Source organism: Myxocyprinus asiaticus, chromosome 44, assembly GCF_019703515.2.
Source record: "Myxocyprinus asiaticus isolate MX2 ecotype Aquarium Trade chromosome 44, UBuf_Myxa_2, whole genome shotgun sequence".
NCBI lineage: Eukaryota > Metazoa > Chordata > Actinopteri > Cypriniformes > Catostomidae > Myxocyprinus > Myxocyprinus asiaticus.
In genome coordinates, this window is record NC_059387.1 from 36,498,548 (window position 1) to 36,524,523 (window position 25,976).

The 25,976-nt window shown below is 39.8% G+C and overlaps 1 protein-coding gene across 2 annotated transcripts in view; it reads left to right on the plus strand.

Moving 5' to 3' along the window:
* Positions 1-6,811: 6,811 nt before the first annotated feature.
* LOC127434126 (uncharacterized) overlaps positions 6,812-25,976 on the plus strand; it is a 49,612-nt gene continuing 30,447 nt past the window's right edge. The window contains exons 1-3 of one of the 2 annotated variants that reach the window (XM_051686629.1): positions 6,812-6,952; positions 7,170-7,242; positions 8,513-8,697. In XM_051686629.1, coding sequence (XP_051542589.1) covers positions 7,181-7,242; positions 8,513-8,697 — 247 coding nt within the window. In that variant the 5' untranslated portion in view covers positions 6,812-6,952; positions 7,170-7,180. The remainder of the gene's footprint in view (positions 6,953-7,169; positions 7,243-8,512; positions 8,698-25,976) is intronic. The other variant, XM_051686630.1, reaches the window with a different exon arrangement.

Sequence of the window (25,976 nt, forward strand, 5' to 3'; positions counted from 1 at the left end):
AACCCCAAAGTATCCTAACATTTACACATGCATTTGTCATTATTATTAACATCATTGGCTTTAGTTCATGTTTGTAAGTGCTGTAACTGTATTCAGTTTTAACATTATAAAACTCTTCTTATTCTTTATTTGTGTTGTCACAGTTAAACTTGATGGATGATGAATAACTGCGAGTGTGTCTTCCTGTGAGAAACCTCTTGTTCTCGTGAGATCACAGACTTACTTCATGTGTCATCACAGTTTGTTTATGAAGTGATGATGCAGAAATATGGGCGAAACACTCAAAATAATTATTCATTTAACATTCATTTGTGACAACAGCAGTCCGCTTGAAAATATGCCATTATAATACAGTTATAAACCTCACAGCTGCAGTCTGATGACCTGTAATAACATGTTCAGTCACCTGCAGTTTGCAGATTTTCTCAGTTTTCGGCACATGATTTAGGAAACACGATGCTAGAGTGAACCACAAACTGACAGCATTTACAGATGATTCTGGAAGTAAATGAAAGCAGAACTGAACGATAGAATTTATTGAACTAATGTGTAATTAAAAAAAGAAATGTTATGCAGATACACAGTTTTATGTGTTTTATTGAACAACATGAGATTAACACACAAGAAGAGTGTCGTTATTAAACATGCAATATTAATCTGAAGCGCAAACTGATCAGAATCAAAGTGTTTGGAGGATTGATTAACTTTGAAAGATCTGATTCATTTTCAGAAACAGATTCAGAATCACTTTCAAAGATTGACAGATTTACTGTGAATAAATATTTGCTCTCTATTAGTTATGTTTCTCTATATTTTAGTTATTCTGATAACTTCATTCATTCTGGTGAGTGTTTATATCCCACCACAAGTGTGCGTGAATGCAGCATTGCAACAGCTGGCTGATCAGATCACAGACACGGAGCAACAACACCCGGACATACTTTTTATTATTCTGGGAGATTTTAATAAAGCTAACCTCACACATGAGCTGCCAAAATACAGACAGCACATTACATGCCCCACCAGAGACAGAAATATACTAGATCACTGCTACACCACTGTATGATGCATATCGCTCTGTCCCACGTGCAGCTTTAGGACTCTCTGATCACTGTCTGGTTCATCTTCTCCCGACCTACAAGCAAAAAATAAAATCAGCTACACCTGTAGTAAGGACTGTAAAGAGATGGACCAATTAAGCAGAGCTGGAACTACAAGCCAAAGAGTGTTTTTGAGGCTGCAGACACCAATCTGGATGAGCTCACAGATACGGTTACATCATATATCAGTTTCTGTGAGAATATGTACATCCTTACTAGGACATTGTTATCATTCAATAACGATAAATCATGGTTTACAGGAAAACTCAGACAGCTGTGTCATGCCAAAGATGATGCTTACAGAAGTGGGGATAAAATCTTGTACAACCAGGCCAGAAACACACTAACTAAAGAAATCAGAGTGGATAAAAGAAGCTACTCTGAAAAGCTGAATAAACAGTTTTCGGCCAACTATCCCGCATCTGTGTGGAAAGGCCTGAAAAGCATTACCAAGTATAAGAGACCTCCCCCTTGCTCTGTAGAGAGTTAACTAATGGCTGATGAACTGAATGTGCTTTACTGCAGGTTTAAAAAGCCCAGTCTCACACCCCAATCTGATCTTCACACACACACACCAACACCTCCTGGAACCCCCCTTATCCCCCCTCCTGCTACTCAGTCTGCACTTATGGCCTGTGAGGAGAATGTGTGCCGGGTCTTCTGGAAACAAAAGACTAGGAAAGCTTCAGGCCCAGATGGTGTCTCACCTGCCTGTCAGAAAGTCTGCACTGACCAACTGGCCACCATCTTAACACAGATCTTCAATAGATCACTGGAGCAGTGTGAAGTTCCCTGCTGCTTCAAATGCACCACCATCATTCCAGTGCCCAAAAAAACCCAGATCACAGGACTAAATGACTAGACCTGTCGCTCTCATGTCTGTGGTCATGAAGTCATTTGAGAGACTGGTTTTGGACTACCTGAAGGACTTCACTGGACCCCTGCTAGACCCCCTTCAGTTTGCTTACCGAGTAAACAGGTCTGTGGATGATGCTGTCAATATGGGACTGCATTATATTCTGCAACACCTCAACAGACCTGGGACTTATACAAGGATTCTATTTGTGGACTTCAGTTCAGCCTTCAATTCCATCATGCCTGATCTTCTCTCAACCAAACTGACCCAGCTCTCCATGCTCACCCCAGTCTGTCTGATCACCAGCTTTCTGACAGATAGTCAGCAGCTAGTGAGACTGGGTAAACTCACAGCCGGGACCCTCACTGTTAGCACTGGTGCTCCTCAGGGATATGTTCTCTCTCTACTGTTCTCCCTGTATACGAATGACTGCACTGCAAAGGACCCCACTGTCAAGCTCCTGAAGTTTGCAGATGACACCACAGTCATCTGCCTCATCTGCGACGGTGACGAGTCTGCATACAGATGGGAGGTTGAACAGTTGGCTATCTGGTGCAGTCACAACAACCTTGAACTGAATACGCTCAAAACAGTGGAGATGAGAGTGGACTTCAGGAGAAATACCCCCCCCCCCCCAAACCAGCAGTGGCAGCAGTGGACTCTACTTCCTCTACCATCTCTCAAGACATGAAGTGGGAGACCCACATAGACTCCATTGTAAAGAAGGCTCAGCAGAGGTTGTACTTCCTTCACCAGCTGAGGAAGTTCAACCTGCCACAGGAGCTGCTGACACAGTTCTACTCAGCAATCATTGAGTCTGTCCTGTGTACAACTATAACTGTCTGGTTTGGTAGAGCCACCAAATCAGACAGAAGGAAACTACAACGGACAGTCAGTACTGCTGAGAGGATTATTGGTGCCCCCCTGCCCACTCTCCAAGACCTGTATGTCTCCAGAATGAGGAAACGTGCAGGTAGAATCACTCTGGACCCCAGTCACCCTGCCCACTCCCTCTTTGAACTGTTGCCCTCCGGCCTGCGTTACAGAGCACTGAGTGCCAGGACATCCAGTCACAAGAACAGTTTTTACCCTCAGGCCATTTTCCACATGAACAATTAAACTGCCTCAGGTCTCCCCCATAGTGCAATAATGTAAATAAATATCTCATGTACATATGTAAATTCACTCAGATTTAATTCAACTGTACATACCCCTACCTTGCACATACATTACTACTTGCACATGTACATATGCCATTTTATATGTCCTATTATTTTTATGTCTATTTATACTCTTGCCTTGTTTTATATTCTGTGTCTCACTGTAATGTTCTGTGTGCACTTGTTTCTCCTATCACCCCAAAAAATGTCTTGTGTACGTGAGAACACTTGGCAATAAAGTTCATTCTAATTCTGATTCTGAATTGTGACATTCGAAAACATGCTAGAAATGATCTGACATGAGATCTGCAGTAAATTTACATCTTTTGTGTTGCTTGAGTGTGTGTGTGTGTGTGTGAGTGTGTGTGTGATGACTGACTCTACACACATTAATTCCACTCAATGTGCAGTGAGATGTGATCTGTAAAGTGAATGAACAGACGGGCATCTCTGCAGGGATTCTCTGACCTCAATAACACACTTAATTTACTTCCACTCCACTAAACCCGCTGCATGTTTGCAAACATGAGATTATTCATTTCAGTGAGTTCATCAGAGTTCAGTAACAGTCAGCAGATACTCAGAAACAAATCATGATAATCTGACAGATTATATTGGTAAATTTCTGCCAAATTATCAAAGAACACAGATGACTTCTGACAGTCAGAATTGTGACATAAAAATACAAAATATCCATAAACGTGCTCTCTGGGGTGAATTATTGTGAGTTTATTTACCTGTAGGTGCAGATGAGCTCAGATCAGATTTATAACAGCACACACACATCAAACTGACAAAATTCACAGATAGAAAATGCTAGAGTCTGCACAAATGAAATCTTTAGTGGTTAATGTTTGTGTTCTTCATTAACACATTCACATCTCATACTGTGTGTTTCTCCTCAAATGAAGATGATCGTGTTTTTATTATTCGGTAAAATGGATGTCCTCTGGTGACTGTCAGCCCTGATGAGACGTGATCAGATCAGGTCTAGCGTGTGTCTGTGTGTGTGTGTGTGTGTGTGTGTGTGTGTGTGTGTGTGTGTGTGTGTGTGAAGCCTTCCACAAGCTTCTCACAATAAGTTGCTGGAATTTTGTCCCATTCCTCCAGACAGAACTGGTGTAACTGAGTCAGGTTTGTAGACCTCCTTGCTCACACACGCTTTTTCAGTTCTGCCCACTAAATTTTCAGATTGAGGTCAGGGCTTTGTGATGGCCACTCCAATACCTTGACTTTGTTGTCCTTATGCCATTTTGCCACAACTTTGGAGGTATGCTTGGGGTCATTGTCCATTTGGAAGACCCATTTGTGACCGAGCTTTAACTTCCTGGCTTATGTCTTGAGATGTTGCTTCAACATATCCATGTAATTTTCCTTCCTCATGATGCCATCTATTTTGTGAAGTGCACCAGTCCCTCCTGCAGCAAAGCACCCCCATTACATGATGCTGCCACCCCCATGCTTCACAGTTGGGATGGTGTTCTTCGGCTTGCAAGCCTCACCCTTTTTCCTCCAAACATAACGATGGTCATTATGGCCAAACAGTTAAATATTGTTTCATCAGACCAGAGGACATTTCTCCAAAAAGTAAGATCTTTGTCCCCATGTGCACTTGCAAACTGTAGTCTGGCTTTTTTATGGCGGTTTTGGAGCAGTGGCTTCTTCCTTGCTGAGCAGTCTTTCAGGTTATGTCAGGTTATATAGGACTCGTTTTACTGTGGATATAGATACTTGTCTACCTGTTTCCTCCAGCATCTTCACAAGTTTCTTTGCTGTTGTTCTGGGATTGATTTGCACTTTTCACACCAAACTACGTTCATCTCTAGGAGACAGAATGTGTCTCCTTCCTGAGCGGTATGATGGCCGTGTGGTCCCATGATGTTTATACTTGCGTAATATTGTTTGTACAGATGAACGTGGTACCTTCAGGCATTTGGAAATTGCTCCCAAGGATGAACTAGACTTGTGGAGGTCCACAATTTTTCTTTTGATTTTCCCATGATGTCAAGCAAAGAGGCACTGAGTTTGAAGTTAGGCCTTAAAATACATCCACAGGTACACCTCCAATTCAGTACACCTCCTATCAGAAGCTAATTAGCAAATTGTCTAAAGGCTTGACATCATTTTCTGGAATTTTCCAAGCTGCTTAAAGGCACAGTTAACTTAGTGTAGGTAAACTTCTGACCCACTGGAATTGTGATTATAGTCAATTAAAAGTGAAACAATCTGTCTGTAAACAATTGTTGAAAAAAATTACTCGTGTCATGCACAAAGTAGATATCCTAAACGACTTTTTTTTTTTTAATGACTTCAACCGAAGTGTATGTAAACTTCTGACTTCAACTGTATATATATATATATATATATATATATATATACAGTACTGTGCAAAAGTTTTAGGCACTTGTGAAAAATGTTGCATAGTGAGGATGTCTTCATAAATAATGCCATAAATAGTTTTCATTTATCAATTAACGTCACACAAAGTCCAGTAAACATATAAAAGCTAAATCAATATTTGGTGTGACCACCTTTGCCTTTAAAACAGCCCCAATTCTCCTAGGTACACCTGGACACAGTTTTTCTTGGTTGTTGGCAGATAGGATGTTTCAAGCTTCTTGGAGAATTCACCACAGTTCTTCTATCTATTTAGACTGTCTCAATTGCTTCTGTCTCTTTATGTAATCTCATAAATATTATGGGGGGGCCCTGTTGGGGCCATGACATCTGTTGCAGGGCTCCCTGTTCTTCTATTCTAATCTTTTCTATTTGCAAAAGTAATGTTTGGGAGTCTAACATTTATATTTCCTATTGACACACTAAAGCTGAAGATATAAATAACCATCTTAAGACAAATGCTTTTGTGAAACAAGACTTTTGCACAGTACTGTGTGTGTGTGTGTATATATATATATAATGATATACTAAATGAGGACTTCAGTAAATGTCCCCAAAGGGAGGTTTTGTCAGATTTGTTCCCAAACTAAACACACACACACACACATACACAGATAGAGATTTTGAATGTGTGAGGTAATCCCTCTTCATGACGTCATTCTATCATTTTTCTCGTCATGTATAAATCGAGTTCATCGCCCTACTGCGAAATCATTCTCAATTAAGAAACAACGTGACATATTAATTTGTGTATATCTAAATTTACTCTTAACACTCAACATATTCAGACTAAGTCATCTTAATTTATTTTATTCAGCGCTTTTCACAATAGATAAAGTTTTAAAGCAGCTTTACAAACAAACAAACATTTATAGTAACTTAACTTCTGCGAACCCAAGAAGATGTTGCAGACATTTAAAAGCACATTACGAACACGATTAAACCTCTCAGTGTTCAAGAACATGATGATTTGAGCTCGTTCAGTTCCTTTATTAACGTGATATTCTGTCCAACATCTGCAGACGAACTCGACGCGATAAACGAGCTCATTTCTCCTGAAATTGTTGCTTTTAATCCTTTAATCTTGTAAAACAGCATCTCCATAAAATCCACTCGATATCTTCAAATGTTTTATAAATGTTTCCTTTAAAATCCGACAGTCCTTTAAAAAACAAGACTTGATCGTCTGAAAAGCGCACGTTTTGTGTGTGTGTGTGTGTCAGTGTGTGTGTGTCAGTGTGTGTGTGTGTGTGTGTGTGTGTGTGTGTGTGTCAGAATCGCGTGCGAAGAGTCCTCGTGTCATTCTGTGGAATCCGCCACCTGAAACACAGTATAAAACACACACGTCACACACACACACACACACACACACACACACAGACAGAGTGAGTGGCGAGTCTCTGCAGCAGTTCATTCTGCATTTGATCATCTCAGATCAGGTACTTTCATATTGATTTATTGATGCATTTGTGAATTAACATCAGCTCGTGCTTTGACTGTAAACAGCATTAGAGTCGTTTAAAATGAATCTTTGACTCATTCATTCATTTGACTCTTGTCACTATTTAAACGAGTGAGAATGAAATTAATTGTAGTGAATGATTAATGATTACGGTTAAATATGACCTATTATTATTGTTATTGAATGTGTTTCAGAGTGTGTGAAGATGATTCCACCTGGAGATTGTCTGTATGCCGGCAGAAAGAGGAGGAAACCCATTCAGAAACAGTTAAGAACAATAACATACCATTACATAGAATAACAGCTGCAAAGATCACTTCATATCAGAACAGCTATATAAAATCATCAAGAACTTTTGAGATGTCCCTGATTCATTGTTTTAATTGGTCATTAAGGTGATGGCATGCTTAATTAGATTATTGTAAGAGATATAATATCTTAAAACTTGTTGCTGAAATCTCATTCTGTGCAAGAGGTGTTCTTTTTTCAATCTGAAACAGTAATTATAATTATTATTATATTAAAATGTATTATATATCTAGCCATAATAATAATAATAAAGTAATAATAGCTGGTTTGAAACAAAAACAGTATGAGTATGAGAAAGTGAAACTAGATTAGAGATTAAAATATCTGGAAAATATGTCAAATTAGTAAATATTAAAATAGGATCTTTCTGTGCAAAGTCTGTATTACATAACTTACAAATCAATTGTTTCTTATTGATCACTGAATCAGCATGATCCCTGTGAGACAGAGTCATTTAATATTTTCATATGCTGTGTGTTTGTGCATGACAGCAGCTGTTTTTCTTCTGATCAACTCAAACCAACAACAACATTCCATTTCATCCTGTCATTAAGTCATGTTATAAAACCTCAAAACATTTCAAACTTACAGTTAATGTACATTCATAATAATCCTGAGATGAGGCTTTTCCAGACAGCTGATTCGCACCATTTAGAGTCCACAAATAGAATTATTATGTCAAATTTATTTAAAGCTTTGTTTTGTTTTTTAGCCGCTTCGTTAGAAATCACTCGAGCACTTACCTAAACAAAGCTAAACATTGGTTGACTAGTTTGACTTTGTTTATTTGAAAGAGAGACAGAAATGATTGAGACCTTTGTTGCCGTGTTTGTTGAAAGTGTTTGGATTTGATTCAGATGAATTTTCTAGTTCTGTGATGAAGAGTATGAGGGTCACGTGATTGAAAGCAGACCAAACCCTAACCTCTCCTCTGGGTCAAGGGTCAGGTTAGCTGAGGGCAGTTACAGCATAAATTCATTCATTCATTCATTTAGAATAACTTTTTCATAGTCACTGATACTCTCAAGTGTGCATTGTCAGGTGTGTGCATCTGTATCAGTGTTACAGTGTGTTGCAGGTGTGTTTGGGAAGTTGACACGTCCTGCGGTTTGATACTATACTCCATCTACAGCTATTTGAAACAGCATTTTCTAATTATTTTATGATTATTATACATGTTTGTACAGTTTAAAATATATATATATATATATATATATATTGTGTCCAGCAGAAAACCATCACCAGCCACTGACAAATCCAACCCGTCAAAACGCCACCGTGACCGTCTGAACGCAGAACTGGACCGTCTGGCGGGTCTGTTGCCCTTTTCACCCGAGATCATCTCAAAACTAGACAAACTGTCTGTGCTCCGTCTAAGCGTCAGTTACCTGCGAGTCAAGAGCTTCTTCAACGGTAAGACACCTGCTGCAGCTACACCAGTGACAACACTAGAGTACTGTGTCTCTTAGTGTACTTCACTGCACTGCATCAGTGTACTTCACTGTACTAGTTTAGAGTACGTCACTGCACTGCACCATTGTACTTCACTGTACTAGATCAGCGTACTTCACTGTACTAGATCAGAGTACTTCACTGCACTGCACCATTGTACTTCACTGTACTAGATCAGAGTACTTCACTGCACTGCACCATTGTACTTCATTGTACTAGATCAGAGTACTTCACTGTACTACATTAGTGTACTTCACTGTACTGTATCAGCATATTTCACTGTACTGCATCAGCGTACTTCACTGTACTAGATCAGTGTACTTCACTGTACTAGATCAGCGTTCTTCACTGTACTAGATCAGTGTACTTCACTATACTGTATCAGCATATTTCACTGTACTGCATCAGTAGAATTCACTGTACTAGATCAGCGTACTCCACTGTACTGCATCAGTGCACTTCACTGTACTACATCAGTGTACTTAATTGTAGTACATCATTGTGCTTCACTGTACTACATTAGTGTACTTCACTGTACTGCATCAGTGTACTTCACTATACTGTATCAGCATATTTTACTGTACTGCATCAGTAGAATTCACTGTACTAGATCAGCGTACTCCACTGTACTGCATCAGTGCACTTCACTGTACTACATCAGTGTACTTAATTGTAGTACATCATTGTGCTTCACTGTACTACATTAGTGTACTTCACTGTACTGCATCAGTGTACTTCACTGTACTAGATCAGTGTACTTCACTGTACTAGATCAGCGTTCGTCACTGTACTGCATCAGTGTACTTCACTGTACTGCATCAGTGTACTTCACTGTAATGTATCAGCATATTTCACTGTACTGCATCAGTGTACTTCACTGTACTGCATCAGCGTACTTCAGCGTACTTCACTGTACTAGATCAGTGTACTTCACTGTACTAGATCAGCGTTCTTCACTGTACTAGATCAGTGTACTTCACTGTACTAGATCAGTGTACATCACTATTCTGTATCAGCATATTTCACTGTACTGTATCAGTGGAATTCACTGTACTAGATCAGCGTTCTTCACCGTACTAGATCAGTGTACTTCACTGTACTAGATCAGCGTTCTTCACTGTACTAGATCAGTGTACATCACTATACTGTATCAGCATATTTCACTGTACTGTATCAGTGGAATTCACTGTACTAGATCAGTGTACTTCACTGTACTAGATCAGCGTTCTTCACTGTACTAGATCAGTGTACATCACTATACTGTATCAGCATATTTCACTGTACTGTATCAGTGGAATTCACTGTACTAGATCAGTGTACTTCACTGTACTAGATCAGCATTCTTCACTGTACTAGATCAGTGTACTTCACTGTACTAGATCAGCGTTCTTCACTGTACTAGATCAGTGTACATCACTATACTGTATCAGCATATTTCACTGTACTGTATCAGTGGAATTCACTGTACTAGATCAGCGTACTCCACTGTATTGCATCAGTGCACTTCACTGTACTACATCAGTGTACTTAATTGTAGTACATCATTGTACTTAACTGTACTACATTAGTGTACTTCACTGCACTGCATCAGTGTACTTCACTGTACTAGTTTAGAGTACTTCACTGCACTGCACCATTGTACTTCACTGTACTAGATCAGTGTACTTCACTGTACTAGATCAGCGTACTTCACTGTACTAGATCAGTGTACTTCACTGTACTAGATCAGAGTACTTCACTGTACTAGATCAGAGTACTGCACTGCACTATTGTACTTCACTGTACTAGATCAGCGTACTTCACTGTACTAGGTCAGTGTACTTCACTGTACTAGATCAGAGTACTTCACTGCACTGCATCAGTGTAATTCATTGTACTAGATCAGTGTACTTCACTGTACTACATCAGTGTACTTCACTATTCTGTATCAGCATATTTCACTGTACTGCATCAGTGGAATTCACTGTACTAGATCAGCGTTCTCCACTGTACTGCATCAGTGCATTTCACTGTACTACATCAGTGTCCTTAATTGTAGTACATCATTGTACTTCACTGTACTACATTAGTGTACTTCACTGTACCGCATCAGTGTACTTCACTGTACTGCATCAGTGTACTTCACAATACTGCATCAGTGTACTTCACTGTACTAGAACCTGTCAGAGCAGATCAAGTGTTGTGTTAGTCTGAGTTCAGTTTGTGTTTGTGAGTTGTTATACTGGACTATTACAGCACTGTGGTAAACTGCTGTAATTAGCAGCTAATTGTAGTAGTTAGCCGTCTTTTATTTTCTTTTTTTAAAGACTGTAGTTTAAAGTTAGACCACAAAAGTAAAAATTTGATGAGGCTTCGGCTGACATTTGAGATAAATTTTTTCTTCTGCATGAACAGATTTGTGGAATCAGCCGTCTTTTTGGTTGAAAACTGAAATATTTTTATAGCAGGAAAATGGCAAACTTGTCTTCACCCTGTGTTCTTTTCAACTAGTGCTGCTGGAGTAATAGCTGAATATTCCTCATTTTGGAAACTAATATAATGCTTTAGATTTTTTGCCATTGTAATTTATTTATCAGTTATCAATTATTTTATGAAATGTTTGATTTGGAAAAGTTCCTCTATGTTGATTGGGCATTATATCCTCTGAATTGATTCATGTGAGTTCAGTGAGGTGTTGAACAGACTGAAACATCTGATTCCCAGACATAATCTGCAGACTTTTGTTTTCTTATTTTCTGCACTAATTTTGGCAGAAAATCTGTGAAATTCTGCTGAATGTTTCTCTCTGAGTTCCAGCTTGATTCAAAGTTCAGATTCAGGTGTTTCTGCTGGTGTTCACTTGAAGTTTGTTCTACAGTGTTTATTCTGTGTGACTCGTGGACAGATGCTGTTTGAGTTTAGCTACAGAATAAACAATTTCAGAACAATGAGAAAGTCATTCTAAAATTAAACTGTAAAAATGTTGACTACCATCCCTGGAGTGGCGTGTTTGAATCCAGGGTGTGCTGAGTGACTCCAGCCAGGTCTCCTAAGCAACCAAATTGTCCCGGTTGCTAGGGAGGGTAGAGTCACATGGGGTAACCTCCTTGTGGTCGCTATAATGTGGTTCTCGCTCTCGGTGGGGCGTGTGGTGAGTTGTGCGTGGATGCTGCGGAGAATAGCGTGAAGCCTCCACACGCGCTGTCTCCGCAGTAACACGCTCAACAAGTCACGTGATAAGATGCGTGGATTGACGGTCTCAGACGCGGAGGCAACTGAGATTCATCCTCCGCCACCCGGATTGAGGTGAGTCACTACACCACCACGAGGACTTAGAGCGCATTGGGAATTGGGCATTCCAAATTGGGGAGAAAAGGGGAGAAAAAAAAAACTGTAAACATTTTTAACCTGAGGCAAAATATTTGAGATGAAGGTTATTATATTTCTGTTGTCTAGGTACCGATACCACTTTTTCTCTTCCGATCCGATTCCATTATCGGAAATCTCAGTATCGGCCGATACCGATCCCGATCCGATACCAGTGTTGTTTTTTTGCATAATCAGAATATCTTTACATTATTTTGTGGAACTAATTGTGAGTACTCTTTAATATGCAAAGAAACACAAACCTCTAACTACACATTATTTCAGTATAAATGTAAAGCTTATTAAGAAACACTTGATTATTAACTAGTATACTGGATAATGTAGCAGCAAAATTAACAGTAATTCCAGTCTACATCATCAGTAGATGAGTACAAGTTTTTTTTTACTTGTATCTGGACTTTAAAGGATTCAGATCTCTTTTTTGTTCAATTTAGCTGTAAGACATCAGTTCAGTTTTCATTCACACAGTTATTTTTTGGAACCCATTCAACTTAAATATTGTTATAAATTGTAAACAAATACTAATGATAACAAGAATAATAATAATAATAATAATAAATTGTTATTAATATTATTATTATTGACTTTTAATTTTAAATACAAAAGTAATATATCTCAATCGTGCACTTTTTAAACCCTCACGCTTTTATTTTGACATTCTGAACTCTCCAGGAAGTCCTGTATGTGTCTGTTTGTATGCAAGTTCACAGTAGTTTAATTCGCTTCTTATTCAAATTCTGGTAAAATGCTCCTCCGGTGCCGTTCTAAATGCATATTATAAGTGAACTGAACAATTGAGCATCTACATCTGAGATGCTGTTCGTGAGTAGCGCTCAAATATTGTGCACCGCTGTGAAGGCTAAAAATGTCCACGAGTATGTGTGTAAACAGAGCAGCGCCATTTACTGAGGCGCTGGAGCTGCGCTTGCATTTTATATATTTACTAAAATTATTAAACACAGTCTTTTGTGATTCACAGAGCTATCGCACGTCTTCAAGTGGCTTTGAATAAAATGCACGAGTCATATGAACTGCTTTAATGGTGTTTTTATGGTTCTTTTATGTCATTTTTGGAGCTTGACAGTAACGAACATGACTAACACACAGTATCGGATTTGGAACGGGCTCGTTGGACCGATACCCGATCCGTCTAAAAGCTTCAGTATCACCCAGGTATCGGATCGGCACATCCCTAATGTTAAAACATCTTTTCTCATCTTTTCTCATGCACCTTTTGGCCTCTGAATAGATTTTTTCTATGGACATTGTGTGCAAGCTTTTCCCTTACTTCATTTGATATATGGAGCACGTAAGGAACGTGGATATTATAAGTTTTCCAGTGTTTTTTTTTTTTTTTTACTATTAGAAAGCAAACGCATACCTGATCTCAGATTAGTGATCATCGGTCATCAGTCTGATCTCTTCATATCTGACGTATGTTCTGTCTCAGTCTCTTAATCTGATTCGGGACTATCAAAACAAAAAGAAAGATTTGGAAAGCTTTATTTTCTATATACTTTATATAATTTTGTAAAATGGATAGTTCCAGTAGTGTGAGTGAGAGTTGTGTGTGAGTCTGTAATAATAAACCCATCTTCATCATCATCTTCATCATCATCTCATAGATTCTGCTGTCTGAAGGGTCAAGTGACATTAATGTGGTGATGAATCTGAACGAATCAGTTAAAGATCTTTTCAGAATAACTAACACATATTCATCTTTGTGTGTGCGTGCGTGCGTGTATGTGAGACAGGCATTCAGCTGTCATTGGTTAGAATGAAACCAGTGCATCAACACATTCATTGGCCGATGTCACTTTTACATTTATTTTCTCTGCAGATGTCTTGACAAACACATTCTGAACAGAAACACGTTTATATTTACTGTTTTTACAATAAGTGTTTGTAGGTCATCATGACAACAGAATTAGGTACTGAAATATAGCAGTGGTGTTAGGATATGAATGTGTTGGTGAGTTCAGGAAAGGGTTGTGCTCACAGACAGACAGACAGACAGACAGACAGGTGAAAGTGAGACAGCTCAGACAGTGATGTTTTGATCTCAGTTGTGACTCTCTGAACAAAGAGTGAGAATCCTGTTGTGTCCTCAAACTCTCATCATTCATCATCTGATCTGAGATATGAAGATATAATGCTGTTTGATGATAAACACTGTGTGGATGCTGACAGAGGTGTGCTGTAATAATGATGACATCACACACACACACACATACACACTGTCACATCACACCATGAGGAACGTGTGTGAAATAATGAAAGTTGGACTTTGGATATAAATACTCAGTGATGCATGTGTTGCATCAGTTTGATTCAAACTGAATTAGTTGAGAAGTTGATATTTCTCTAGTTGGTGAACAAACTGGAGTTAACTTGATCTGCCTCTCATGTATTGGTGCATCTATATAGAAACATACTCACTATTAATCTAAAGTCTGGACATACACAACTGAATTGATATTTCTCATGATCTTAAAAACCTTTTGAACTAAATACTGAAATGCTTGAAATGATTTTTTTAGACAAGTAGAAATTGTGCCATGCATGATTTAAAAAAAAAAAAAAAAAATTAAATCTCACTACCAGACTCAGAACAGCATCATTAATTGAGTTTTGTGTAGTGAATAACACCACGCCAGTTATATACTGAAATCACCATGTTCTTGCTCAGACTGTCGTTCATGGTGACTTTTGACTCTGAGTCCTGAGAGGAAACGGCTTGAGTCTAAAACTCTTCCTGCATGAATCAGGACTTTAAAGAAGGAAGACGAACCACAGGATTGTCACACACGTCAGCTCACACACACATACACACACACACACACACACACACACACACACACACACACATACACACAACACACTCACACTCACTCACACACACACACACACACACACACACATGTTGGTGCAGCTATCATTATGAAGACTCTCCATAGACATAATGATTTTTATACTGTACAAACTATAGATTCTATCCTCTAACCCTAACCCTACCCCTAAACCTAACCCTCACAAAAAACTTTCTGCATTTTTACATTTTCAATAAAACATCATTTAGTATGTTATTTAAGTGATTTGAATTATGGGGACACTAGAAATGTCCTCATAAACCACATTTATATCATAATACCCTTGTAATTACCAGTTTATAACCTAAAAAAAAGTCCTCATAAACCACTTAAACCTGCCCACTCACACACATTCACACAGACAAACACACACAAACACACACACACACAAACACACACACACACACGAGGAGCTTCATGAGGAACTAAAGCCCTGGAGCTGTACACACTCAAATCATTCATGTTCATGCAGAGAAATTGTATCTGTAGCTGTTTGAATTCTCATGTTTGAGTCCATATTAGTTTATAATGTCGATGTTTATGCATTCAAATAGAGTCAGGAGGATCAATCAAATCAATAAATTAAACACAAACTCCAGCCACATGATCTGGTCACTTTGTGTTGTGTGTGTAAATATACATTCAGGACTGTTGAACTTCTGGTTACATGTTTTGATTCTTTATATGATTATAATTATCTTGTAATCTGTAATCTGTTTATGACTTTTTAATTGGTCTGATGGAGAAAGAGACTGATTGAGAGTTGACAGACAGACTGTGAGTGCTCACACCCTGTGATAGTGTGTGTGTGTGTGTGTGTTGTGTGTGTGTGTGTGGCAGCAGTAGTTCAGTGGAGGTTTAATGAAAGTTGTGTTTGTGTGTGTTGCGTGACTGATGTTGGCAGTGAACCTTGTGGCTCCTCTGTACTGCACTGACTGTATGTCTGTAAGTGCACTAAACAGTGTGAAACATCACTGGACCTCTAGTGTGTGACACGACTTTTCTGTGATTGGCTGAATCATGGTCAGCGGGTCTGTCGGGTAAGACAGTGAACTTACAGTATTTCACCCGAATTAATACTGTACATAGAAAGACAGGAAAGAAGAAAGAAATCATGTTGATTGTATTCCAAAATGTTCTGCACAATTTGAAGTTCAAATGAGCCGTTCTTCTTCAATCAGTAGTAATTATCAGTTAATCATTTACACTCATGAGTTACAAGCAAAAAGAAAAACATCCTTAATATATCGATTCATATAACTTATTTATGTGGTACATACTTACAGTATTAACTTAAATTACTTATATGACTATTTGTACCTCTTATTTTATGTGCTATATTAAAGATTCTTTGAGTCAGTGTTCAGAATTCTGTTTACTGGAGGCAGATTATTTCATCAGACTGTTCTAGTCACTGATTTAAGAACTGAATCTTGAAGTAATGTTTGTTCAATTCTTTAATGATGTGTTTTATTAATTATTAACATGGGCTGATGATCTCACATTGATAGTTCTGACATCAGATTGTGTGTCAGTTACCCTGTCATCTGTAGGAACATCAGGTGCAGTTTGATGGAGATGTTTGGATTGTTTACAATGCAGCAGGAGCTCTTCGTGTTAGAGGACAATGTGAAGACACAAAAAACAATAATAGACAAATAACAGAACAAATGAAGGAAGGAATGAGTGTTTGAGCAGAAGTGTTAGAGCTGTGACACACGCAAACCCACACAGACGCACACACAGAGTATCAGGTTTAAAGTGTTTGTGCTCAGCAGCTGTTCTGTCGTATCATTTACAGTTCGCGTGCGAAGGGAAAATTCTCTGTTCTAATGATGCAATAATTATTTTTCATCATATGCTCCATTTTACATATGCAACACACACGCACACACACACACTGCTCCAGTGCTGTTGTGAAGTTATGAATATTTCCACATGCGTTTACATGAACAGCATTTACAGTCACACAATTGTTTCTCATTGGAATACACACACACACTGACATTATAATTTAAAGCCATGTGAGTGTGTATGGGTGGGTGGGCTGTTCAGTTACAACAGACCATAATAACATGAGTCCAGGCCTGAGGTGCGTTTGATGTCCAATCAACCCCATTAGGACAGAAATACACCCGTGTGAAGCTTCATTCACAGAGCAGACGTTCAACTCGCACGCAATGTGTGATGAGAGAGAGAGTATGTGTGTGAAAGAGAGAGAGAGAGAGAGAGAGAGAGAGAGAGAGAGAGAGAGTGTGTGTGTGTGTGTGTGTGTGTGTGTGTGAGAGAGAGAGATAGAGTGTGTGTATGAGAGAGAGAGTGTGTGTGTGTGTGTGTGTGTGTGTGTGTGAGAGAGAGAGAGATAGAGTGTGTGTATGAGAGAGAGAGAGAGAGAGTGTGTGTGTGTGTGTGTGTGTGTGTGTGAGAGAGAGAGAGAGAGATAGAGTGTGTGTATGAGAGAGAGAGAGAGTGTGTGTGTGTGTGTGTGTGTGTGTGTGTGTGTGTGTGTGTGTGTGTGTGAGTGTGCGTGAGAGAGAGAGAGAGAGAGGGGCGTTTCACCATCACAAGAGAGATTCCTCAACATCTGACTCATACACTGAGTGTTCATTGGCTCATTTGAATGGATTCAATTACAAGTCTTTTCCAGCTGCATACGACATCAGTGACTGCACTCACACGCAAGACTCTAACATGAGCACTTTAAGCTCACCTGCGTTCAAACTCTGATGTTCAGCAGGGTCGGGAACCAAGAACCAGTTCTTGTTTAGAACTGATTCCAAACACAGGAGCCGATGAGGTACACTAGTAAGCCTGTTTGACTCCAGTGAGGTACACTAGTAAGTGTGTTTGACTCAAGTGATGTACACTAGTAAGCATGTTTGACTCCAGTGAGGTACACTAGTAAGTGTGTTTGACTCCAGTGAGGTACACTAGTAAGTGCGTTTGACTCCAGTGAGGTACACTAGTAAGTGTGTTTGACTCAAGTGATGTACACTAGTAAGTGTGTTTGACTCCAGTGAGGTGCATTAGTAAGTGTGTTTGACACCAGTGATGTACACTAGTGAGTGTGTTTGAATCTAGTGATGTACACTGGTGAGTGTGTTTGACTCAAGTGATGTACACTAGTGAGTGTGTTTGACTCCAGTGAGGTACACTAGTAAGTGTGTTTGACTTCAGTGATGTACACTAGTGAGTGTGTTTGGCTCCAGTAATGTACACAAGTAAGTGTGATTGACTCCAGTGAGGTACACTAGTAAGTGTGTTTGACTCCAGTGATGTACACTAGTGAGTGTGTTTGAATCTAGTGATGTACACTGGTGAGTGTGTTTGACTCAAGTGATGTACACTAGTGAGTGTGTTTGACTCAAGTGATGTACATTAGTAAGTGTGTTTGACTCCAGTGATGTACACTAGTAAGTGTGTTTGACTCCAGTGATGTACACTAGTGAGTGTGTTTGACTACAGTGAGGTACACTAGTAAGTGTGTTTGACTTCAGTGATGTACACTAGTGAGTGTGTTTGGCTCCAGTAATGTACACAAGTAAGTGTGATTGACTCCAGTAATGTACACTATTAAGTGTGTTTGACTCCAGTGATGTACACTAGTGAGTGTGTTTGACTACAGTGAGGTACACTAGTGAGTGTGGTTGACTCAAGTGATGTACATTAGTAAGTGTGTTTGACTCCAGTGATGTACACTAGTGAGTGTGTTTGACTCCAGTGATGTGCACTAGTGAGTGTGTTTGACTCCAATGATTTACACTAGTGAATGTGTTTGACTCCAGTGATGCACACTAGTGAGTGTGTTTTACTCCAGTGATGTACACTAGTGAGTGTGTTTGACTCCAGTGATGTACACTAGTGAGTGTGTTTTACTCCAGTGATGTACACTAGTGAGTGTGTTTGACTCCAGTGAGGTACACTAGTGAGTGTGTTTGACTCCAGTGAGGTACACTAGTAAGTGTGTTTGACTCCAGTGATGTACACTAGTGAGTGTGTTTGACTCCAGTGAGGTACACTAGTGAGTGTGTTTGACTCCAGCAAGGTACACTAGTGAGTGTGTTTGACTCCAGCAAGGCACACTAGTGAGTGTGTTTGACTCCAGTGAGGTACACTAGTAAGTGTGTTTGACTCCAGTGAGGTACACTAGTAAGTGTGTTTGACTCCAGTGAGGTACACTAGTAAGTGTGTTTGACTCAAGTGATATACATTAGTAAGTGTGTTTGACTCCAGTGATGTACACTAGTAAGTGTGTTTGACTCCAGTGAGGTACACTAGTAAGTGTGTTTGACTCCAGTGAGGTACACTAGTAAGTGTGTTTGACTCCAGTGAGGTACACTAGTAAGTGTGTTTGACTCAAGTGATGTACACTAGTAAGTGTGTTTGACTCCAGTGAGGTGCATTAGTAAGTGTGTTTGACTCCAGTGATGTACACTAGTGAGTGTGTTTGAATCTAGTGATGTACACTGGTGAGTGTGTTTGACTCAAGTGATGTACACTAGAGAGTGTGTTTGACTCCAGTGAGGTACACTAGTAAGTGTGTTTGACTCAAGTGATGTACATTAGTAAGTGTGTTTGACTCCAGTGATGTACACTAGTAAGTGTGTTTGACTCCAGTGATGTACACTAGTGAGTGTGTTTGACTACAGTGAGGTACACTAGTAAGTGTGTTTGACTTCAGTGATGTACACTAGTGAGTGTGTTTGGCTCCAGTAATGTACACAAGTAAGTGTGATTGACTCCAGTAATGTACACTATTAAGTGTGTTTGACTCCAGTGAGGTACACTAGTGAGTGTGTTTGACTACAGTGAGGTACACTAGTGAGTGTGTTTGACTCAAGTGATGTACATTAGTAAGTGTGTTTGACTCCAGTGATGTACACTAGTGAGTGTGTTTGACTCCAGTGATGTACACTAGTGAGTGTGTTTGACTCCAATGATTTACACTAGTGAATGTGTTTGACTCCAGTGATGTACACTAGTAAGTGTGTTTGACTCCAGTGAGGTACACTAGTGAGTGTGTTTTACTCCAGTGATGTACACTAGTGAGTGTGTTTGACTCCAGTGAGGTACACTAGTGAGTGTGTTTGACTCCAGTGAGGTACACTAGTGAGTGTGTTTGACTCCAGTGAGGTACACTAGTGAGTGTGTTTGACTCCAGCGAGGTACACTAGTGAGTGTGTTTGACTCCAGCGAGGTACACTAGTGAGTGTGTTTGACTCCAGTGAGGTACACTAGTAAGTGTGTTTGACTCCAGTGATGTACACTAGTGAGTGTGTTTGACTCCAGTGATGTACACTAGTGAGTGTGTTTGACTACAGTGAGGTACACTAGTAAGTGTGTTTGACTTCAGTGATGTACACTAGTGAGTGTGTTTGGCTCCAGTGATGTACACTAGTGAGTGTGTTTTACTCCAGTGAGGTACAAAAGTGAGTGTGTTTGACTCCAGCGAGGTACACAAGTGAGTGTGTTTGACTCCAGCAAGGTACACTAGTGAGTGTGTTTGACTCCAGTGAGGTACACTAGTAAGTGTGTTTGACTCCAGCAAGGTACACTAGTGAGTGTGTTTGACTCCAGTGAGGTACACTAGTAAGTGTGTTTGACTCAAGTGATGTACACTAGTAAGTGTGTTTGACTCAAGTGATGTACACTAGTAAGTGTGTTTGACTTTAGTGAGGTACAATAGTGAGTGTGGTTCACTCCAGTGATGTACACTAGTGAGTGTGTTTGACTCCAGTGATGAACACTAGTGAGTGTGTTTGACTCCAGTGAGGTACACTAGTGAGTGTGTTTGACTCCAGTGATGTACACTAGTGAGTGTGTTTGACTGAAGTGATGTACATTAGTAAGTGTGTTTGACTCCAGTGATGTACACTAGTGAGTGTGTTTGACTCCAGTGATGTACACTAGTGAGTGTGTTTGACTCCAATGATTTACACTAGTGAATTTGTTTGACTCCAGTGATGTACACTAGTGAGTGTGTTTGACTCCAGTGATGTACACTAGTGAGTGTGTTTGACTCCAGTGATGAACACTAGTGAGTGTGTTTGACTCCAGTGAGGTACACTAGTGAGTGTGTTTGACTCCAGTGATGTACACTAGTGAGTGTGTTTGACTGAAGTGATGTACATTAGTAAGTGTGTTTGACTCCAGTGATGTACACTAGTGAGTGTGTTTGACTCCAGTGATGTACACTAGTGAGTGTGTTTGACTCCAGTGAGGTACACTAGTGAGTGTGTTTGACTCCAGTGAGGTACACTAGTGAGTGTGTTTGACTCCAGTGATGTACACTAGTGAGTGTGTTTGACTCCAGTGAGGTACACTAGTAAGTGTGTTTTACTCCAGTGATGTACACTAGTGAGTGTGTTTGACTGCAGTGATGTACACTAGTGAGTGTGTTTGACTCCAGTGATGTACACTAGTGAGTGTGTTTGACTCCAGTGATGTACACTAGTGAGTGTGTTTGACTCCAGTGAGGTACACTAGTGAGTGTGTTTGACTCCAGTGAGGTACACTAGTAAGTGTGTTTGACTCTAGTGAGGTACACTAGTGAGTGTGGATCACTCCAGTGATGTACACTAGTGAGTGTGTTTGACTCCAGTGATGAACACTAGTGAGTGTGTTTGACTCCAATGAGGTACACTAGTGAGTGTGTTTGACTCCAGCAAGGTACACTGGTGAGTGTGTTTGACTCCAGTGAGGTACACTAGTAAGTGTGTTTGACTACAGTGAGGTACACTAGTAAGTGTGTTTGACTTTAGTGATGTACACTAGTGAGTGTGTTTGGCTCCAGTGATGTAAACAAGTAAGTGTGATTGACTCCAGTAATGTACACTATTAAGTGTGTTTGACTCCAGTGATGTACACTAGTGAGTGTGTATGACTCCAGTGATGTACACTAGTGAGTGTGTTTTACTCCAGTGATGTACACTAGTGAGTGTGTTTGACTCCAGCGAGGTACACTAGTGAGTGTGTTTGACTCCAGTGATGTACACTAGTAAGTGTGATTGACTTCAGTGAGGTACACTAGTAAGTGTCTTTGACTGCAGTGATATACACTATTAAGTGTGTTTGACTCCAGTGATGTGCACTAGTGAGTGTGTTTGACTCCAGTGATGTACACTAGTAAGTGTGATTGACTCCAGTGAGGTACACTAGTAAGTGTCTTTGACTGCAGTGATATACACTATTAAGTGTGTTTGACTCCAGTGATGTGCACTAGTGAGTGTGTTTGACTCCAGTGATGTACACTAGTAAGTGTGATTGACTCCAGTGAGGTACACTAGTAAGTGTCTTTGACTGCAGTGATATACACTATTAAGTGTGTTTGACTCCAGTGATGTACACTAGTGAGTGTGTATGACTCCAGTGATGTACACTAGTGAGTGTGTTTTACTCCAGTGATGTACACTAGTGAGTGTGTTTGACTCCAGCGAGGTACACTAGTGAGTGTGTTTGACTCCAGTGATGTACACTAGTAAGTATTTTTGACTCCAATGATGTACACTAGTGAGTGTGTTTGACTCCAGTGATGTACACTAGTGAGTGTGTATGACTCCAGTGATGTACACTAGTGAGTGTGTATGACTCCAGTGATGTACACTAGTGAGTGTGTTTTACTCCAGTGATGTACACTAGTGAGTGTGTTTGACTCCAGCGAGGTACACTAGTAAGTGTGTTTGACTCCAGTGATGTACACTAGTGAGTGTGTTTGACTCCAGTGAGGTACACAAGTGAGTGTGTTTGACTCCAGCGAGGTACACTAGTGAGTGTGTTTGACTCCAATGATTTACACTAGTGAGTGTGTTTGACTCCAGTGAGGTACACTAGTGAGTGTGTTTGACTCCAGTGAGGTACACTAGTAAGTGTGTTTGACTCCAGTGATGTACACTAGTGAGTGTGTTTGACTCCAGTGAGGTACACAAGTGAGTGTGTTTGACTCCAGCGGGGTACACTAGTGAGTGTGTTTGACTCCAGTGAGGTACACTAGTAAGTGTGTTTGACTCCAGCAAGGTACACTAGTAAGTGTGTTTGACTCCAGTGATGTACACTAGTGAGTGTGTTTGACTCCAGTGAGGTACACAAGTGAGTGTGTTTGACTCCAGCAAGGTACACTAGTGAGTGTGTTTGACTCCAGTGAGGTACACTAGTAAGTGTGTTTGACTCCAGCAAGGTACACTAGTGAGTGTGTTTGACTCCAGTGAGGTACACTAGTAAGTGTGTTTGACTCAAGTGATGTACACTAGTAAGTGTGTTTGACTCAAGTGATGTACACTAGTAAGTGTGTTTGACTTTAGTGAGGTACAATAGTGAGTGTGGTTCACTCCAGTGATGTACACTAGTGAGTGTGTTTGACTCCAGTGATGAACACTAGTGAGTGTGTTTGACTCCAGTGAGGTACACTAGTGAGTGTGTTTGACTCCAGTGAGGTACACTAGTGAGTGTGTTTGACTGCAGTGATGTACACTAGTGAGTGTGTTTGACTCCAGTGATGTACACTAGTGAGTGTGTTTTACTCCAGTGATGTACACTAGTGAGTGTGTTTGACTCCAGTGAGGTACACTAGTGAGTGTGTTTGACTCCAGTGATGTACACTAGTGAGTGTGTTTGACTCCAGTGAGGTACACTAGTAAGTGTGTTTGACTCAAGTGATGTACACTAGTAAGTGTGTTTGACTCTAGTGAGGTACACTAGTGAGTGTGGTTCACTCCAGTGATGTACACTAGTGAGTGTGTTCGACTCCAGTGATGAACACTAGTGAGTGTGTTTGACTCCAATGAGGTACACTAGTGAGTGTGTTTGACTCCAGCAAGGTACACTAGTGAGTGTGTTTGACTCCAGTGAGGTACACTAGTGAGTGTGTTTGACTCCAGTGATGTACACTAGTAAGTGTGTTTGACTACAGTGAGGTACACTAGTAAGTGTGTTTGACTTTAGTGATGTACACTAGTGAGTGTGTTTGGCTCCAGTGATGTACACAAGTAAGTGTGATTGACTCAAGTAATGTACACTGTTAGGTGTGTTTGACTCCAGTGATGTACACTAGTGAGTGTGTATGACTCCAGTGATGTACACTAGTGAGTGTGTTTTACTCCAGTGATGTACACTAGTGAGTGTGTTTGACTCCAGCGAGGTACACTAGTGAGTGTGTTTGACTCCAGCGAGGTACACTAGTAAGTGTCTTTGACTGCAGTGATATACACTATTAAGTGTGTTTGACTCCAGTGATGTACACTAGTAAGTGTGATTGACTCCAGTGAGGTACACTAGTGAGTGTCTTTGACTGCAGTGATATACACTATTAAGTGTGTTTGACTCCAGTGATGTGCACTAGTGAGTGTGTTTGACTCCAGTGAGGTACACTAGTAAGTGTCTTTGACTGCAGTGATATACACTATTAAGTGTGTTTGACTCCAGTGATGTGCACTAGTGAGTGTGTTTGACTCCAGTGATGTACACTAGTAAGTATGTTTGACTGATGTTTGCAGCCGTTAGTTGTAGCGGTCTGTTCTGTTGTGATTTAGCGTTTGTGAGAGTACAGAAATGCTGCGCTGTCTCTTTAAGAGCTCTAGCGTGTGTGTGTGTGTGTGTAAGGGGAGGGGGGTGGATTGCGTGACAGCAGCAGACGAGTCACTGACCTCAGAGAAGTGCTTATGAAAACGATCTGCTCACTGTACACAAGACTAGCATTGCAAAAATGAGCACTACATTTCCTTTACACACGCACACGCACACATATATATATTTACACCACCATTCAAAAGTTTGGAATCACAATAAAATGTTTGTTTTTGAAATAAATTGATACTTTTATTCACCAAGGATGCATTAAATTGATGAAGAATGAAATTTATAACATGTAATTCATCCATGAATCCTCCACTTGCAGCAATTACACCTCAGTCATTCTAGCAGTCCATTTATTGTAGATCTTAAGGTGAAGTTTCATCCCATGCTTCAGAACTTCTAAAGGACTTGGATTCATCCATCTATACTTCTCTTTTTCAAGTATTTTCCTTCCAATAATATTGACGTTTTCAGGAATGTTACTCATTCTAATCTTTTCTCCATATTTGCCAGTATCAGATGTGCCGTATTCTTTGAAATTCTGTCTAAAATGCCTTAAACATCCCAGAGACTTCCTTTCAGTGGTGCAGATGAAGCTGGTGTTTGTCACGTTCTGGTCATTGAATTGAACAGTTTTGAACCTGTGAGGAGTCCGTTTGTAAAACTAAAGATCTGATGGACTTGTCTTCTTGTTGTCATTCTTCTTTCCAGACAGTAGTGCATGGAAAAGCCTTCATCTCTTCATCCAGAAATGTGCTTGTTTTTTGCCATTTTTAAAGTCATAATGTGATTTGCAAGTGTAAAGTGACTGTAAAGCAAGAACTGCAAGTGTACTTAATACTTCAGCAACTGGAACAACACACTGTATTGCGATGACTTCATGAAGTAGCACAAATTTTCAACTGTGCTAATAACAGGAAATGTTTTTTGAGTACAAAATTAGAATGATTTCTTAAACAGTAGACTGGGTTAGGGTTAGATTAGTACTGCTGAAAATAGGGCTTTGTCATCATGGGTAAAAGTTGAATTTTAAAAGAAATAAACACAGAACATTTATTTCAAACAGAATTAATCATTTGCAACATTACTTCTATTCCTGTGGTATTTTGGATCATTTAAATGCTACATGGTTTGGGTAAAAAAACAGTATGAAGTAATGGCTGGTATGTTGGCTGCAGACATTTGCGTGCCACGGTTTGTTTTGCGTGGAAGCCACATGTTTGAACTGCATACCTCAGCGGCAGTTTATAATTCAATGTATTTAAGAGTTTCTACTGAGCTGCAGATTTCTCCTCACGCTCACTCTCTGTCTGGAAAAAACACCATGACATGAATTAGAGGATTTGATGATTTAGTGAGGTAAAAACGGTTTTAGTCAACATTTTCTGTAAGAGATTCTGGTTGAATAAATAATTAACAGAGATGTGTGTGACAGAA